The sequence below is a fragment of the Mirounga leonina genome, unplaced genomic scaffold (genome assembly GCF_011800145.1).
Source record: "Mirounga leonina isolate KUSES-001 unplaced genomic scaffold, KU_Mleo_1.0 Mir_115, whole genome shotgun sequence".
Lineage (NCBI taxonomy): Eukaryota > Metazoa > Chordata > Mammalia > Carnivora > Phocidae > Mirounga > Mirounga leonina.
In genome coordinates, this window is record NW_023270268.1 from 29915977 (window position 1) to 29936016 (window position 20040).

General features: G+C 40.2%; 1 protein-coding gene across 4 annotated transcripts in view; it reads right to left on the reverse strand.

Moving 5' to 3' along the window:
* Window positions 1-6522: 6522 nt before the first annotated feature.
* Window positions 6523-20040, reverse strand: part of TOPBP1 (DNA topoisomerase II binding protein 1) — a 77305-nt gene continuing 63787 nt past the window's right edge. For all 4 annotated transcript variants that reach the window (XM_034994916.1, XM_034994918.1, XM_034994917.1 and 1 more), the window contains 5 exons: window positions 19629-19792; window positions 18499-18636; window positions 16476-16565; window positions 16147-16308; window positions 6523-7280 (listed from right to left, as the gene is read on the reverse strand). In XM_034994916.1, coding sequence (XP_034850807.1) covers window positions 7137-7280; window positions 16147-16308; window positions 16476-16565; window positions 18499-18636; window positions 19629-19792 — 698 coding nt within the window. In that variant the 3' untranslated portion in view covers window positions 6523-7136. The remainder of the gene's footprint in view (window positions 7281-16146; window positions 16309-16475; window positions 16566-18498; window positions 18637-19628; window positions 19793-20040) is intronic.

Here is a 20040-nt window from a genome sequence, read left to right on the forward strand (position 1 = left end):
TTTTTCATTTGGAACCTATTCCTGTCTCCTCACTTTGTCACTGTGTGTTTGTTTCTGTGTATTAGGTAGGTCAGCTACATTCCTGGTCTTGAAGGTAGTGGCCTTATGTAGAAGGCAGCCTGTGGTACCTCAGGTAACTCAGTCCTCCTTGTCACTAGAACCAGGTGCTCCAGGGTTGCCCATGTGTGGACTGTGTGTGTCCTCCTGTTGTGACTTGGCTGCAACTGCTGTGGACATGCTGGTGGGTAGGGCTGGCTTCCAGAACAGCCTGCTGAGAGGCCTTGTGGTAGCTGCTTGTGTGTGCTGTTGGGTGAGGTTAGTCTCCTGTGCAGCTCCCTAAGAGTCCTTGCCCCAGTTCTTGCTGATATGTTTGTGGGCAGGGCTGCCTCCCCCTCCCTGCTGGTCCTGGCAAGGGCTGTCTCACATGTGTATTAGGGTAGTAGTCACTCCAGAAGGATGCTGGTCTCACCCAGAGCTGTCAGTTGGCCGTGGCTGGGCAGGAGCTCCTTTGGAGGGGCACTTTGCCAGGGTGAGTGGGATTGGTCTGGCGGGAAATGTTGGGGTGGGGTGAGTGGCACTAGCTAGGTAGATGTAGAGTGTTAGGACTGGCTCCCATCAGCACTGGAGAAGTTAGGTTGAAGGAGGGCAAGAAAAATGGTGTGTACGTGCACTTCCATCTCTGGAGAAAGTTCTTATAGATCCCTGCCCCTTTGGCACACGCCTTACGGTCAATCCATCTCCTTCACATATAACCCAGGTGCTTTTAAAACTGCTGCCTCTGTGATGGGTCTTGGAGTGGGTGATATCGTGTGTTTGCCCTTTAAGAGTGGAGTCTCAGTTTCCTATATCCTTCTAAGTCTCCCAGAATTTAGCCCTGCTGATTTTCAAAGCCAGAGATTATGGGGGCTTTTCTTCCCAGTGCAGATGCCCAGGGCAGGGTGTGCTGGATGTGGAGCTTGATCCCCTCATTCCTCAGGGAGGATCTTTGTACCTGTGATAATCCTCCTGTTTGTGGTTCCCCACCTGTGGGTCACCATACTGGGAGTTTTGGTTCCTAACCACATCTCTGCCCTCCTACCTTCTTGATCTGGCTTTCTCTGTATGTCTTCAGCTGTGGAAGAGCTGTTCTGCCAGTCTTCATGTCATTTTCAGAGTTGCACTATATTTAGCTGTAGCCTTGATGTGTCTATGGGAGGAAGTGAGCTCAGGATCCTCTTACTCTGCCATCTTTTCAAGATCCCCCCTTGTAGTCTCTAACTTTTGACACTTATAATGTGGCTTCGTGTGGGTCTCTTTGGGCTCCTCCTATTTGGAACTCTGGGCTTCTGTCTAGATGTCTGTTTCCTCCCCCAGGTCAGAGAAGTTTTCAGCCATTATTTCTTCATATATGTTTTCTAGGCACCCCCCACCCCCGTCTCTTATCTCCTTCTGAGAGCTCTGTAAGGCATATATTGATTTTCTTATTGATTCCTCTAAGTCCCTTAAGCTATATTCACTTTTTTAAAAATCTTTTTTCTTTTTGCTACTCTGATTCAATGAGTTCCACTGTCCTGTCTTTGAGCCTACTGATCCTTTCTTTTGCTTCATCTAACCTCCTGTTGAAGCCTTCTATTGTACTATTTTTTTCATTTTCTTTCTTTCTTTCTTCTTTTTCTTTTTTTTTTTTTTAAGAAAGGGAGAGGGTTGGAGAGGAGCAGAGGGAGAGGGAAAGAGAGAATCCTAAGCAGGCTCCACACCCAGTGTAGAGCCAGACACGGGGCTCAATCCCACAATCCTGAGATCATGACCCAAGCAAAATCAAGAGTTGACTCTTAACTGACTGAGCCACCCAGGTGCCCCTCTCTTGTACCTTTTTAGTTATTGTATTCTTCAGGTCTGTGACTTCTGTTTGGTACTTTGTTATATTTTCTCTTTGTTGAAATTTTAACTTTGTTCATTCATTATTTTGAGCTTGGTGGGCATCTTTATGACCATTATTTTGAACTCTTTACAAGGTAAATCCCTTATCTCCATTTCATTATGGTCTTTTTTTTTTTTTTTAAGATTTTATTTATTTATTCATGAGAGACAGAGAGAGAGAGGCAGAGGGAGAAGCAGGCTCCCCATGGAGCAGGGAGCCCGATGCGGGACTTGATCCCAGGACCCTGAGATCATGACCTGAACCAAAGGCAGACGCTTAACCATCTGAGCCACCCAGGCGCCCTTCATTATGGTCTTATTCTGAGGTTTTATCTTGTTCTTTCTTTGGGAATGTATTCTTCTTTTTCTTCATTTTCCTTTGTTCTCTGTGTTAGTTTCTATGCATTAGATAACACAGCCACCTCTTTCAGTTTTGAAGGAGTGGTCTTGTGTAGGAGATGATCCTTATTGTTGAACCCTGCCCTAGCTCTTGGGTGTCTCTTGAACCTTTGTGATTGTCCAAGTGGCCTACTTTATTATCAGTGACTCCTAGTAGTTGAAGTGTGCCAAGACCTATCAGTGTCCCAAAGGGGAGGATCTTGGTCAGCACCTAAATTCAGGCTGATTGGAAGCCAGACGCTCATACAGTAGCTTTTAAAGTATGCAAATATACCGTTTTCAGGGGAATACTGGGAAATGGGCATTTCTGTCTGCTCCCTCTGCACTGAGTCCTGGGATGATAGCCAGTTAAAAGCTTTTTTTTTTTTTTTTTTTTCCCCGCTACTGTCCCATTGAACCTGTGAACAGCAGCCCCACCAGCCACCCCAGTCAGGCTATCATGGGACGTATGTTCTGAGTGGCAGCCGTAAATGCTGGAGCACCAGATGTATACACACATTCCTTTCTCAAAGACACCAGTGACCTGGGGTGGGACAGAGGGAGAATGAAAATATGGTGCCCACTGGACCCCCTTCCTGCAAAAGATGGTAGTTGGCCTCCAGATGTGTGTTTAATTGGAAGCCAGCCCCCCAGGCCACAGCTATAAAGAAGCTAATTGGCCTCTCACAGTACGACCGGGGGGTGTGTTTCAGGCTTCTGTCTGTGCTGTGCCCTGAGGGCGGTAGCTAAGAACTGTTTCTGGGGTTATTGTTAAAGCCCTATGGGACCTGTGACTGTAAGCCCTGCTGGCCACCAGACCCAGGTGGTCAAGCGGTGTCTCCCAGGGAGTAGTTACAAAAACGGGGCACCAGATGTGTGCACGAGCTCCTTTTTAGGAGATACTGGTGACTTGGAGCCAGGCAGAGGGAGAGTGTGAAGATAGTACTGCCCTCTCGGGGTCTCTGGTGAGGACTGTCGTTGGCGCTTACCTTCGATGCATGTTTGATTAGAAGCCAGCCCCTCAGGCCACAGCTATAGAGCTAAGCTAATAGACCTCTCGCAGAAAGGCTGGGGGTGTGTTTGTTTGCTGTCCCCATGCTGTGCCCCAGGAGGTAGCTGGTGAAGAACTCTTTCTGCATTTGTTACAATATGGGACCTGTGAATGTAAGCCCTGCTGGCCAGCGGAGCCAGGTGACCAGGGATGTCCTCTGGACAGAAGCCACGCACACCAGATATGTGCATAAGCTCCTTCCTGGGAGATGCCGGTAACCTGGAGGGGGGCAGGAACAGTGCCCACAGGTCTCTAGATGTGTTAGATTAGAAGCCTGTCCTTCAGGCTGAAGCTTTAAGATAAGCAAGCAGGCCCCCTTCACACGAAGCCTGCGGTTGTGCCTGAGTTCCAGTTGGTTGGCTCCGCGCTACGTCCTGGGGGCAATAGCCAGTTAAGAACCGTTTCTGCTTTTGCCACAGTCCCATGGGATCCCCAGATGTAAGCCACTTGTGCCAGGTGGCCAAGGGGTGTCCCCTGGGTGGCAGCTGCTGCAAAAACTGGGGCACCAGACATAAAGCAGGGCACCAGATGTGTGCACGAGCTCCCTTCTGGGAGAGAGTGGGGGCTGGGAGTGCGGCAGAGGGAGAGCACAAGATGGCAAGATGGCGCCTGCCAGGCCTCAGACTTCCGAGTATTTAAGTAGGTCCTTCGGGTTTTAAATTGGATGCCTGCCCCTCAGGCTGAAGCTTTAAGATAAGCAACTAGGCCTCTCTCACAAATGGTCACTTTTCAGTCAGCTTCATCTGCTCCGGGCCCTGGAGTGGATGAATCCACGCCAGCCCTTTAAGAAGCGGTTACTCGGATTGCTGTAACCATGGGGGTCTCGTGGAAGCAAGCCCCTTTGGCTTTCAAAGCTAGTTGTTTTGGGGGCTCATCTCTGAGGGGCAGGTCTTAAAAGTTGGGGTGCCAGATGGAGGGTTTAAACCCTTCACCCTTTAGGGAGAAGCTCGGGGTCATGAGTTCCCTCCAGATCGTGGGTTGCTGCACCAGAGGTGAGATTTATGCTGAGGTGTGGAAAAATGGAGCTGGGTGGCTTGCTTTGTTGGTAGATCTAGATTAAAGAGTCTTTTTAGGACTAGAATGGGAATCAGCACACTATGGCCCATTGCCTATTTTTGTATGGTTTCAACCTAAGAATGGTTGGGATAGAATGCCACAAAGACCCAGCCCACAAAACTTAAAATGTTTATTACCTGGACTTCTACAGAGAAGTTTGCTAACTCCTGATACAAAGCAATGTGTATTAAAGCACCGCTGGGTGAAATGTGTACCTGTGAAATAGTAGGTTTGGATTATGACAGTGGTTTGTCTTTTTGGGGTGGGAAGTCACAGATCTGAGTTGTAAAACTGAGCTCTGCCCTAAAAATGCACATATACCAGACTGTGCCTATGCCAGTTCCAGCCACGAGGGCCCCCAGGTTAAGAATCTTTGCACTGTAGGGAGCCTGGGTGGCTCAGTTGGTTAAGCGACTGCCTTCGGCTCAGGTCATGATCCTGGAGTCCCGGGATCAAGTCCCGCATCGGGCTCCCTGCTCGGCAGGGAGTCTGCTTCTCCCTCTCCCGCTCCCCCCTCTTGTGCTCTTTCTCTCTCTCACTCTCTCTCTCAAATAAATAAAATCTTAAAAAAAAAAAAAAGATTTAAAAAAAGAATCTTTGCACTGTAATATTTATTAGCCCTGCTTAAGCTGCCAGAATTAGGGCCCCTGGCCATATGATCTTGCTTAACCTAATTACCTCCTTAAAAGCCCTATCTCCAGGTTGCCACTTTGGGGATTAGGCTTCAACCTCTTAATTTGTATGTGTGTGCAACACAATTCGGTCTGTAATACAGATCCTGCCTCTTTAATCTCTGTGAGGAAGCATGCTTTCTAAGGGTGGTTTGCTCCTGAATCCTGTGTACTACTTCTATGCTAAGGAGTATTTGTTGCATTGACAAATGCTGGCCATCAGACTGATGCACAAGAAAATCCACGGAATATATGATTCTAACTTAAGTGTCACATTAAAATACTAGAGCATTTCTGAGGAGAAACTAAGAATCATCAAGGAAAGCTTTTGTTCCTTCCTAAATGAGAGAACTTCCTGTTCTTAAAACTACTTGCGTGTAAGGCCTCGCTGGCATTAGGACATCTAGAGTCTGAGAGTGGAATCCAAAGCGGAAATGGCTGACAGATTCTGGAGAATCAGGAGGAGCAGGTGAAATCTGGAGTCTTAAAATTACAAACTATATGTTTAAGAACTGACTGGAAAAACAGTTCATAATCTTGGCAGAAAAGAAAATGGTACATTATGTAATTTTATCTGGGCTAGAGACAAAGAGGATCTAACATTTACTTTAACAGAGCGCTCATGAAGTTGTTTTGAACAGTAGTGACTATTGCAAAGAATCTAAGGGATGAAATTTGGGGAAACTTGCCACAAGCTGCCAGTGAAAAGAGTGGAAAGACTCTACTCACAAAATGGCTCCTGTAAAACCAGGTCGGGGGTTTCTGTTTGGGGAGGGGCATGGTTACACGACAATGCTATCTATTTGGCTGTGTAGGAATTTTTGTCCTGAGCTGTGAATTTAGTTCAAAGCCAAAAACTGAAGGGCCAGGATAACCCCCACTATTACCCTCCATTCAGAGGAAGATCTGATAAAAACTTGAGGGGTTTTGTGTCTAGTTTAAGAACTTCCACCCTTCACCATTTGAGTTTGCCTTTCAAGAGTCATTATGAAATGGGACCATTTACATCAAAATCATAGTTCTGATTCTGGTTCTTCCTTTCAGCAAAATGAGGTAGCTTTACATTTAGAGGATTGTGGTAACACATATAGTATTTGGTGTTTAGGTTTAGATTAATACAGGCTAATGCAATTTTGTAGTTTCAGTAAAAGGGTTTTTAACCCAGTAATATAATAGCCTAACGAAGTAAGTAACAAACATCAGAAATATAACTAGCAATTAATTTTTGAGTTTTTTAAAAGAGTTATTTGAGGGAGGGAGGGGGCTGAGGGAGAGGGACAGGGAATCCAGGCAGACTCCGAGCTGAGCCCGACTTGGGACTTGATCCCATGACCTGAGCCACCTGAGCTGAAACCAAGAGTCGGATGTTCAACCACCCGCACAACTCCAGCGCCCCAGCAATTTCTTTTTTAAGCTAAATTTTACAAATCATTTATTGCTTCAACAAGAGAATGGACACCAGAATGCTTTGCATTTAAAAACTTATCTGAACTAATATGAGTCCCTTTTATTCTTTGTTTTATTTTCCAAGTTTTGGCACCCAAACTTGGCAAACATCATGGAGATCTGTACAGACATGCATATACATATATACACTCACACATATTTAAGTTTAAAGCCTCAGTTCCTCATTAAACCTTGTACTCAGGCTCCTGTTAAAAAGAGGGAAAGGGGTGAGAAGAATCAGGGAAAACATGAAAAAATCCCAATTGACAACTTCCTTATTGTTATGAATTAAAGCTGGCATTTTAAGGCAAAATCCATCACCTTACTAAAACTTCCACTAAGCTACAGCCTCAGATATTTCTAAGAAAATAAATAAACAGCCCCCTACACACTTCAATGTGGTTTTATGACAAGCTAGCTGAGGATTTCTGTTGTTGTTTCAGGTAAAACAGTTAATATTTCAGTGATTAAAATTTCAGATGTTAAAAACTAACTACAAGCAAGGTCATCATTATACTCTGCAGCTGAATTCTTCTACAGACACTTGTCTTTAAATTACTATGCAAATCCAAGACAGTAACATTCAGGCTTTATAATTAAAATACTAATGTTTGGTGACTAAAGAGTAAACATGATTAGTTTACTCTAGGTCGTTTGATTTTATTTTTCTCTGTAGGAACTTTCCTCTTCTGTGATAATCCAGGCCCAGGTTCCTTATTATTCGGAAGAAATGAAATCGCTTCTGGTAGACAGTAATTTTCTACTCGAGGAGGGGATTCCTATAAAAGGGAAAAAAAACATTGTTCATCTTTCCTTGACTGTGCTTTTTAACCAGAAAAAAACTTAAAATTTGTCTTTTAAGGTACGCTACTTAGCACTTATCACATTTAGGGAACAGAACCTGTGTGACAAAAATCTCACCTTTTATCAGAAAAATAAATTTATAGCTCAGGAGGACTGGGGCCAGCTCAGATCTTGATAATGGTTTCATTTGTAAGGTATGGTTAAGAAGTCAGTGTCAATTTTTAAATTTTTTTAATCTTTAAACATGTGAGATAGGTGTTTTTTAGTCCTTATTTTACAAATAAGATTAAAAAAAGTTAACATTATATAACTAGCCAGTGTCAAAGCCAAAATTCATACATTGCCTCTAAAACCCTTGCAGTTCTCTTCCTCACAACCATATTCCAACCCAAAATGACCTTTCCCTCCTTATTAAAAGTGTGATAAAACTTAATTTTCTAGCAAGATGGCAGACTGGAAAACATGAAAATGAATCACCATAAAATACTGAGTAAGTGCCTTTTGGTTCAACTCTTCTCTGGATGACAACTTCTGACCCAAATATATTAAAAGCAACTACCCCAAGACACTGGAGAGGAAATGAGATCAGGCAAATACCAGAGGGGTTGACACTGGGTAGGGAGTGAATTTCTCTTCATTTTTTTTGTTTTTGTTGTAAGGAGAAGTCTGTATCATGCGGGCTAAGTCGCAACAGAAAACATGCAGTGTTAATGGCGTGAAACCACAGCCACTGGAAAGTGAGGTGGGGAAGCCTCAAACTCGGTTATGAAATCGGCCCAAATCTTTGCCCTCTCACCATGGATGTGCAGAGGAGGCTCAAGTATGGCTAAAGCTTTGATCCTGCACTCTCTACAAAGGGTGCCTGTTAAGCAAATAGAATGGCATTCCCCTAAGGAACGTAACAGAATCTAGTTTTTACAACTTAGACGCATTCAAAATTACTCCACATCTGAAGAACATGACCCATTCTCAATCAGAATCCAAAAACCCAATAAAGATCTAAAACTTGTATGTACTGAAAATTACAAAATGTTCATGAAAGACGACTTAAATAAATACGCCGTATTCATGGACTGAAAGACTGAACATAGTGAAGATGTCAATTCACTTAAATTGATCTGTAGGTTTAATGTGATTCCTATCAAAATTGTAGCAAGATGTTCTCATAGGCATATAAGTAAGCTTATTTAAAAACTTAAAAGGTACAGGCCCTAGAAAAGCTGAAATGATCTTGAAAAAGAAAAGAGGAATCACTACCTAATATCAGAGATAAGAAGAAAGATGCTATTGCAGAGGGAAAGACCTAGATCATTAGACCCCCAACATATGCCAAACTGAATTTTGACAAAGGTGCAAAAGCAACTAAGTGGAGGATAGTTCTTTTATGGTGGAGCAATTGGACATTCTCAGTGACCTAAACTTCACACCTTCTATGAAAACCTCACACCTCATATGACCTTTATGAAGCACACCAAAGGCATTCACTCTCGACTAGCCATTATGGAACTGCAAATTAAAACCACAATGAGAGATTACCACATACCAACTGAAATGGCTAAAATAAAGTGACAAATGCCAATGAGGATACAGAAAAACTGGATCATTTGTAACAGTGGTAGGAATGAAAAATATGACCACTCTGGAAACACACTCTTAGGAATTTATCCCAATGCAATAAAATCTTTTCACATAAAATATGTGCAAAAAAATGTTCATAGCAGCTTTATTCATATTAGCCCCAAAGTAGAAACAACCCAGATGTCCTTCAATAGGCTAATGGTTAAGCTGTAGTAGATCTCAACTGTAATAAAATTACTAATACAAGCAACACCTGAATGATTCTGACGAGAATTTTGCTAAAAAACAAAGCCAATCCGAAAAGATTACACACTATATTGATTCCATTTAAGATTTAAAGAAACTGACAACAGATTAGTGGTTGACAGCTGTAAGAGACCACTGGGAGAAGAGAATGAAGGGGAGGAGGTGGGTGTAGTTAAAAAAAGGCAAAATGAATGATTGCTGTAGTGATAGATTGTTCTGTATCTTGACTGTGGTGGCAGACACATGAAGTACAAGTGGGGAAATCGGAATAAGCTTGGATTGCATCAGGTCAATATCCTGGCTGTAATATTGTACTATATTGTTGCAAGATGTTATCCACTGGGGGAAACTGTATTATTTCTTACAATTGCATGTAAACCTACGGATTACCTCAAAATAAAAGCAGTCTTGCTCATGACCCAGATGTTGGAAATAGTAGACAATGATACTAAAGCAGCTCTTATCCTTGAAATGAGTGAAATGAAAAAGTAGAAAAATAGCAACTATAAAAAAGAACCAGAGATTCTAGATATAAAAAAATCTAATATCTACATAAAAAAACCTCATGGAAGAGCCTTTAGAATGAAAATAACAGGAAAAAAAATCAGTGAAGTAATAAATAGGAATTAGTCCATCAGAAAACACAGAAAAAAGACTGCAACCAAAGTAAATATGGCCTGAGGGACCTGAGGGAGGGACCTGTGGGACAATATCAAAAGGTACGAGTGATTAAATTCCCATATAGACAGGAAAGAATGGAGAAGTAACTGTCAAAATTTCTCAAGTGTGGTGAAAGAAATTTACAGATTGAAGAAGCTCTGCAGAAAAAGCAGGATTAATACAAAGAAACTACACCTGTAAATATCATAAATGGTGAAAATCAAAGATGAAACAGTCAGAATAAAAAATGAGACACTGCACTGTATACTGAATTCAAATTACCACTGACTTCTCAGAAATAATGGAGGCCAGCAGAAAGTGGACTCTTTAGTAAAAGAAAAAACACTATCAACCCCAAATCCTATGCCCTACAAAAAGATCCTTCAAGCATAATGGTAAAATAGACACTCTCAAATAGAAGAAAACTAGAATTGGTCCCATCAAACTTGTACTACAAATCAAAGTTTTGGGCTGAAGGAAAACTGATACCAGATAGGATAAATATAAGACTATATTTTTCCTTTTAATTTCCTCAAAATACATAGGATTGTTTAAGCAAGTTTTGCTTTACGGCAGAGCTGTAAGAGACGATGGAAAATATATGACAAGTCTACAGAAAGTTTGCTGGCCCCTGCTTTACGTTGAAGGACCAGACATTAAATATTTCAGGCTGTGTGGGATAGACGGTCTCTCTTGCAATTACTCAGCCCAGTGTTGCACTGCAAAAGCAGAAGAGAGAACCTGTAAATGAGTGAATGGAGCTGTGTTCCAGTAAAACTTTATAACACAGGGGGCGCCTGGGTGGCTCAGTTGGTTAAGCGACTGCTTTCGGCTCAGGTCATGATCCTGGAGTCCCGGGATCGAGTCCCGCATCGGGCTCCCTGCTCGGCAGGGAGTCTGCTTCTCACTCTCCCGCTCCCCCCTCTTGTGCTCTCTCTATCTCATTCTCTCTCAAATGAATAAATAAAATCTTTAAAAAAAAAAAAACTTTATAACACAGGCAGTGGACAGGGTTTGGCCTGTGGGCTACAGTTTATTGACCCCTTTAAAGGATAGGGGAAGTAAAGGAACCTATATGACTAAGATTTCTACATTCTATGTGAAGTGGCACAATATCATTCTAGCTAGACTATAAAAAGTTAAGTATATTATAATCCATAGAGCAAAACACACCCTGCCTCCAACAAAAAAAAAAGGCAAGAAAGAAAGAACACAGGAACAAAGACAAATTGAAAGCTGCAAAAAAAACCCCCCCCAAATCCAATCATATCAATAATTACACGATGGACTAAACATTCTAAATAAAAAAGCAAGACCCAACGAGACCCTTTTTAAAAGAAAGCCATTTCAAATATAAAGGAAAATTCCACTTACAATTGCATCAAGAATAAAATACCTAGGGACAAATTTAATCAAGGAGACAAAAGACTTGTACATTGAAAACTAGACAACACTGGGGCGCCTGGGTGGCTCAGTCTTAAGCGTCTACCTTCGGCTCAGGTCATGATCTGGGGGTCCTGGGATCGAGCCTCGCACTGGGCTCCCTGCTCAGTGGGAAGCGTGCTTCTCCCTCTCCTACTCCCCCTGCTTGTGTTCCTGCTCTTGCTATTTCTCTCTCTGTCAAATAAATAAAATCTTAAAAAAAAGAAAACTAGACAACACTGATGAAACAGAAGATGACACAAATAAATGGAAAGATATTCCATGCTCATGGACTGGAAAAATTAACACTATTAAAATGTCCACACTACCCAAAGCAATCTACAGATTCAATGCAATCCCTATCAAAATTCCAATGGCATTTTTTCTAGAAATAGAACTAACAATCCTAAAATTTGTATGGACTCACAAAGATTCCAAATAGCCAAAGCAATCTTTTTCTTTTTTAAGAGTTTATTTTTTGACAGAGAGACACAGTGAGAGAGGGAGTGGGAAAGGGAGAAGCAGGCTTCCCGCGGAGCAGGACCCTGGGATCATGACCTGAGCCGAAGGCAGACGCTTAACGACTGAGCCACCCAGGCGCCCCTAGCCAAAGCAATCTTGAGAAAGAACAAAGCTGGAGGCATCATGCTCCCTGATTTTAAACTGTATTACAAAACTATGGTAACCAAACAGTATGGTAATGCCACATAAACAGACACATAGATCAAGAGAACAGAACAGAAAACCCAGAAATAAACCCAGGCAGGGGCGCCTGGGTGGCTCAGTTGGTTAAGCAACTGCCTTAGGCTCAGGTCATGATCCTGGAGTCCCAGGATCGAGTCCCGCATCGGGCTCCCTGCTCAGCGGGGAGTCTGCTTCTCCCTCTGACCCTCCACCCTCTCATGCTCTCTATCATTCTCTCTCTCTCAATAAATAAATAAAAATCTTAAAAAAAAAAAAAACCCAGGCATACATGATCAATTACAAAGGAGCCAAGAACATACAATAGGAAAAGGACAGTTTCTTCAATAAATGGTGTTAGAAAAACTAGAGAGCTACACGCAAAAGACTGAAACAGGACCACTATCTTATAGCATACACAAAAATAAACTCAAAATGGATTAAAGATTTGGACGAAAGACATGAAACTATAAAACTAAAAGAAAACATACATCACAAGCTCCCTGACATTGGTCTTGGTAAAAATTTTTTGGATTTCACACCAAAATGAAAAGCAACACAAGCAAAAATTAACATGTGGGGAGACATCAAACTGAAAAGCTCATGCATAGCAAAGGACACCATCAGCAAAAGGAAAGGCAACCTAAGAAAGGGAGAAAATATTTGCAAATCATCTATCTGATAGGGGTTAATATCCCAAACCATCTGATTAAAAAATGGGCAGAGATCTGAATAGACATTTTCCCAAAGACACAGATAGTCAACAGGTATATGAAAAGGCGCTCAACGTCACTAATCATCAAAGAAATGCTAATCAAAATCATAACAAGATATTGCCTAACACATGTTAGAATAGCTGTTATCAAAAAGACAAGTGTTGATGAGGATATGGAGAAACGAGAACTCTTGTGTACTTTTTTTTTTTTAAGGATTTTATTTATTTATTTGACAGAGAGATAGAGAACACAAGTAGGCAGAGAAGCAGGAGAGGGAGAAGCAGGCTCCCCGCAGAGCAGGGAGACCAATGCGGGACTCGATCCCAGGACCCTGGGATCATGACCTGAGCCGAAGGCAGCTGCTTAACCGACTGAGCCACCCAGGTGCCCCGAGAACTCTTATGTACTTTTAGTGGGAATGTAAACTGATGCAGCCATTATTTTTTTCCTCAAAAAATTAAAAATGTAACTACCTTAAGAGTACACTTAGTTTGATGAGGACTGAGCAACTGTTGAATCATTGTATTGCACACCTGAAACTAATAACACTATGTTAAATACAATCTTAAAAAAAAAAAAAGGAACTACCTTATGATTCAACAGTTCCAACCTCTATGTATTTATCCAAAAGAAATAAAAACATTAATTCAAAAAGATATCTGCTCTCCTATGCTCACTGTAGCATTATTTACAATAGCTAAGATATGAAAACCTGAGTGTCCACTGACAGATGGATAAAGAAAATTCACACACACACACACACACACACACACAATGGATTAATCAGCCATAAAAAAATATTTCCGCCAAGGAAACCCTGCCAACTGCAGCAACATGGATGGACCTTGATGGCATGATGCAAAGTGAAATAAGTCAGAAAAAGAAAGACAAATACTAGATGATTTCACTTACAAGTGGAACCTAATATAAAAAACAGGGGTGCCTGGGTGGCTCAGTCAGTTAAGCATCTGCTTTCGGCTCAGGTCATGATCCCAGGATCCTGGGATTGAGTGCTGCATCGGGCTCCCTGCTCAGTAAAGAGCCTGCTTCTCCCTTTTGCACTCCCCCTGCTCGTGCGCTCTCTGTCAAATAAATAAATAAAATCTTAAAAAAATAAAACAAAATAAAACAAAAAACAAAACAAAAACCCCAAATGGGATAGATACAAAGAACTGACTGGGGGTTGCTAGATGCAGGGTGTGAGGGCTGGGGGAAATGGGTAAGGGTGAACAAGAGGTACAAACTTACAGTTATAAAATAAGCCCTGAGGATGTAATATACAACATGGTGACTATAGTTGTTAATATTGTATGGTATATTTGAAAGTCAGTAAGAGACACAATCTTGGGAGTTCTTATCATAAGAGAGAAAATCTGTCATTATGTATGGTGATAATTTTGCCTATATAGTCATGAATATATACTGTAATGCTGAACATCTGAAATTAATGTCATATGTCATTGTATCTCAAAAAAAAAAAAAGGTGGCCAGATTCCTCCTTCAGGCAGACTGGAAGACTCCTCTTTGGATAAACTGAAACAATTCAAGAAGTATATGCAAGTATGAACCCAGAAGACAGTCCCCAACAACTAGACCACCAAGACTATTGCATCCGGATCGAAACTGCCAAGACCCAACTGTGTGCTCAGTACTTCCAATCAGCTTAGACAAAGACCCAAACAAAGAGGAAAATGCAGTTTAGTGGATAGAGAATATACTGAAATAAGTTAAAAAAAAAAAAAAATCAATAAATCCTCTGAGATCCAGTAGAAGGTATTACATCTATGAAGCAAAAAAGATATTAAAAAATTAAAAGTAAATTCAAAAAACTTTTAAAAAGGTCTTGATTATTAAAAACATGATAGCAAAATGAAGAGCTGATAAAAGGAGAAGACTGAACTGAGGGAACCTCTCAAAAAGTGAAGATTATAAAAATAGTGGTGAAATAAGAAAATCCAATATACAAGTAGCAGAAGTACTAGAGAGAACAGAAAGTGGAGGGAAAAAAATCATCATTGAAATAATTCAAGATTTCCCAGAACTGAAAGACACAAGTTACCAAACCAGAAGAGGCCTACCATGTGCAATATAATAAAAAGAGGCCCTCATGATAGCCTATCATTTTGAAATTTCAGAAAACTAGGGACAAAAAGAGCTTCCTACTAGATTAGTTACATATAACAGATTATGAATCAAAATGGCTTTAACTACTCAACAGCAATACTAGAAGCAAGGAGATAAGCAATCAAAAGTCTAAAGAGAAAATAGGTTCCAACCTAGAATTTGATGCCCATCCAAATGATAAAAGAATGCAATCACAGAAAAAAAAGAATTTTCACACAAAGAAAATCTCAGTTTATCTCCCATGTGCTTTCTCAAGAAGTTACTATAAGATGATCTTCAACCAAATGAGAGCAAATCAGGATGACATGGGATACAGAAACAGGAGATCCAACAGAGAAGAGAAAGGATGGTGAATGGAGATCCTGGGATGACACCAGTTTGTAGAAGTAGAGGGTGACCATCCAGATTGGAGCAGTATGGCTAAGGACATGTTGAAGGCTGTCACCACCAAGATCCCTGCAGCCACTACACCCAGCTTTTTAATTAATGCCCACCGCCACCCCCTTCCCCCCAGCATTTAACCTGAGGTCAGAACACTGGGGTGGGCCTATCTCAAGAGCCTTACTTGTGCTTGGCTTATCTTGACCATGAACTTGAACATGAAGTCATTACTCTCCCTTCCCTAGTCTACTCCTTTGCCCCCACAGAAGTATTCTGTTTTACCTACTTCTGAGAGCTAGGTAGGAAATAATGAGCTCAGATGTAGAAATACAGAGCAGCCCACTCCCCCCCCACTGCATTCCTCCAGAAATCTAGTGTCTGACACACAATACAACCCTGAGAAAAGCAGGGAACAAAAAAACTTGAGCTTTTAAAAAAAGTGATTTAGGTGTTTCTAGGAGTTAGTATTGGCTTACCAATTCCAATCAGTACATCCCACTGCTTTATGACAAAGGTTTTATTGTTTATGTTTTAGCCATTCTTTCTATATATCCTGAGCAACTCCCAAACACAAATAGTAAAAATTACACAGCAGGCTGAGTTTTGGCTTCCCCTTATTTCTATACCATTATGTTTGAAATCCTTTGTAGTAAGACATTTATTATCATGTGTCATATCTTGCTGATTCCTGATGGCATTTTAGGTGTTCTGGCATCAGAAAGATTTTTCTTTGCCCATTCAAATCAAAACTTAGGCTATTTGTGAACAGCAATATTCCAACATTATAAAGGGCACTTTTAAAGCTTTTAGAGGTACCTAGATTTTTATACCTGCTTCATTTAACTCCAAGCTAAATGTTTACATGGTACTCAATATTATAAAAAGTAGAATGAAACTGAATGAAATGAAAGTGAACAACTGGAGCCAAACATTCTATTAATAAACAAGCCAAGGGTTTTGCTGTGTGGTCACATCCCTATATATATAAGCCTATCTCTGGTAATGAGGAGATCAAGGACAAAATCTTACAAACCTGCATCAGATAATCAGCAATGTACTCTGTTTTCAAGCAGTACACATTTTGGGCGGCAGCTTCTGCTATATTAACTCCTGAGTCATCTGGTTTCAGTTTATTGAAGTCAGAAAAGAGATGTGTGGCTTCTTTAAACAAAGGTACAGAATGACCAGGTAGTACCTAAAGAAATAAGAAGCTATCAGTGTCCCAAAGTAGTTCAACTGTAAAATCTGTACTTAAGGATTGTCATTTCACAAAGTACCGAAAATTAAGAACTGATCACAGCAATCTTGTTTGGAAAATAATCTGTGTAAAAAATTCTGTAAATTGACTGAATACAAACAAACCTTTGCTCCTCCTGACTGAAGAAGGCGTTTGAATCCTGCTTCTCGGGATTGGTCAACATATAAGATAACTTTCCACCCACTAAATGCCCCCTACAAATGAAAAAATAATCAGTGTTGAAATTATTTGGGAAATAAATGCAAATAATACATTATTTTATCTGTAAATTCAGTTTTATGTCAACAAATAATCTTATAACCTTTACCATCTGCCACAGTGGTAATTGTCTCTGGTCAGAATACTCTGAAAACACATAGCCATGGTGTTTGGCACATAGTAGGTCATCAACAAATACTTGAAGAATGAAGGAAAATGTTTAATGATTAATATGAAAACAAAGCAACTTGACTTTTGTTTAGCCTTTTCTTATATTTTTTCTTATAATTAATCCAGGGTAGAACTTAATGCACAACTTCTCAAATTAGATGAAGCCCCCATTATATTTCTCTTGAAAATGTTTGCGAATCAGAAATATAAAATATTTCACTAGGGAATAACAACAAGAGCCAGTGGAATTACTCTAAAAGAAGGGAATTAAGGCTAACAAGGGCTTGGACACAGTAGAGAACTCAGAATACATTGCACAAGATTATTTAAAACTTGGGTTTCTAACCTTTATGTGAGCCATGGACCCCTTTGACAGTCCAGTGAAACCTATGGATCTGTTCTCTAAATAATTCTTTTAAAGAAACAGCTTTATTGAAATGTAATTTGTGCCATATTAATAATGTTTTAAAATACTGGTTTTAACATAAAGTGTAAAGGATTACCAAAAAACCCATTTTATTAAAAATAAAATATTTACAAATTTGTGACATAATAGATGTGCTTCTGTATTAATGAATTAAATAAAAGACCTAGTGGTGGCTGGATAGATTATTATAATTTTAAAGTATAAAGACAGATGGTAGCTACACTTGTGGTGAGCATAATGAATAGCTGTCAATCTGTTACACACTTGAAACTAATGTAACACCGTGCATCAACAATATTTCAATTAAAAAAAGTGAACATAAGCAGTATCTCAGGATACTTGGAATTATAATGCAAAGCAAAGATATCTTATTTCTGTTGGGGTAAAATCACAAGTACTATTAATAGTGTTGTGATTTTTACCTAGACTTCTACAGTAAAAGGAAATGTTTTCAATTGGAGGTTAGTAAAAATAAGGATGTATTCCCTGCCCCATCCGAAGTGTATAAACAGCCTTCCTGAATGTGATCTACAACTCCTTTGGAAGAGTCTGTGGATCCCACATTAAGAACCCCTGAAGGTAGATGCTGAAGAGTTTTTGGAAGAAATACAGTATGGGTCACATTTTACACATATATTTAAATTATTTTTATGCCTTTTTACTTTAAAAAAAAAAAAGATTTATGGGGGTGCCTGGGTGGCTCAGTTGTTAGGCATCTGCCTTTGGCTCAGGTCATGATCCCAGCGCCCTGGGATCGAGCCCCGCATTGGGCTCCCTGCTCCGCTGGAAGCCTGCTTCTCCCTCCCACTCCCCCTGCTGTGTTCCCTCTCTGGCTGTGTCTCTCTCTGTCAAATAAAAAAATAAAATCTTTAAAAAATAATAAAATAAAAAAAGATTTACGTATTTGAGAGAGAGCATGTGCGCTAGTGTGCACATGCACAGTGAGGGGAGAGGCAGAGGAAGAGGGAGAGAATCTCCAGCAAACTCCCGGCTGAGCGAGGAGTTTGATGGCGGGGCTTGATCTCATCACCCTAAGATCATGACCTGAGTTAAAATCAAGAATTGGATGCCTAACCGCCTGAGCCACCCAGGCACCCCATTTACACATATATTTTTAAAAGAGCCATCAACATTATAATCTTCCTCGCAATCATAATTAAAAGAATTAGGAATTAATATTAAGCTCAATTTAGAATGCCCGAACTAAGTATATCAACAAAGCATAAAAGACAAGAATTATTATTTTGTTAATAAGCACATTCTCTTAAAATTAAAATCTGTAATAGTCATGACACTGAATGCTGTTCATATCACCATATATATGTTAATACCTCAACGATGCCCGATTCTTGTCTTTGCTGGAGTTTTTTCCTCCATCTCATTGCTGCAAGTGCTAGTCTTCGTTGCTGAACATTGATTCCAGTCAAAACATCGAGTATGGAACTACTTCCCCATTCATAGTCTTCTTCCTAGACAATTAGTACAACAAACTTTGGATCTGGTCCTACAATATGTCCTCAAGGAGTCCACGATCACGTAAGAGTTAAAAGCTATACATTCAATTGTTATAAATACAGAGCACTAAATAAGCATCAGTTTATGAGCATAGAGGAAGGAAATGTACATTAATTTGGCTTCATAGGAGGGTCAAGTATATCTGGCTTTCAATTAGAAATCAGAAAAATACTGTATACATTCCTAAGAAATACAGATAACTACACCTTAGTAATTGGTAATATATAGATTATTGGGCTTCATCCATTTTAAGATGAACTTCACAGAAGGACATGTTCTCAGTGGAGGTATGTGTTAACACCTTGATTACCTGTCCATAGAAATCAGATCCCTTTCAATCAAGATCGAAAACTTCAAAAACTACATGATAGATATTACTGTGATGGTTAGGGACCAAAATATTTCAGACAATTTAATATTTAAAAAAAAATGTTCTTTTTTTAAAAGATTTTATTTGTCAGAGGGAGACCGAGCTGAGTGCGAGCATGAGCAGCGGGGAGGGGCTGAGGGAGAAGCAGGCTCCCCACCGAACAAGGAGCCAATGCGGGACTTGATCCCAGTACCCAGGGATCATGACCTGAACCAAAGGCAGATGCTTAACTGACTGAGCCACCCATGCGTCCCCAAACAATTTAATATTTAATGGGCTGGCAGTAAGGATAAAAAGCTTACAATGAGGTATTCCTGAAATTTTCTAATGTTATTCCAAAGAGGGAAAAAAGAAAAGCCCAGATTAAAATTAAATAAAACTCATATAACTGAGAATCTGGGTCTGTGATCTCTAAATTTTTTTGCTCTGTTAATGTGGACCTTGTAAAATTGGTATAATCACTGGTCGTATTTGGTTATTTCAATTATATGAATGATTAGTGTAAAAACTAGAATCAATTATTAGAACAATTACTTTTAACGAAAAATGATTCCTCATATTAATTTGAATACACACCAGCACGAAGTGTCCAGCAGTCCGGCATGCTTCCAGGTAGGAGCGATGAAGCACCCATTTCCCAGCTGCCACTGAGGCTAAATACTTCTCGTTTCGAAGTGGATGTCCCACAACAATGTGTGTACAATTGGGATCAAAGCACTGTTTCTCTATTACTAATCCACCTAAAGTAGAGAAAAACTGATACGTGATTGGAATTCTTAATTTCTTCCTAGGAAAAACATGTCAACTCTGCATAGAAATTATTTATAAATAAAATGCACCAAATAAACTGAAAAACCTTGACTGACACTTATTTTACTTCACATACATATATTTTTTAAAAATAATATATTTTTTTACTAACATAATAAAATAAAAAATATATTTTTTTAAAGATTATTTGACAGCGAGCATAAGCAGGGGGAGCGGC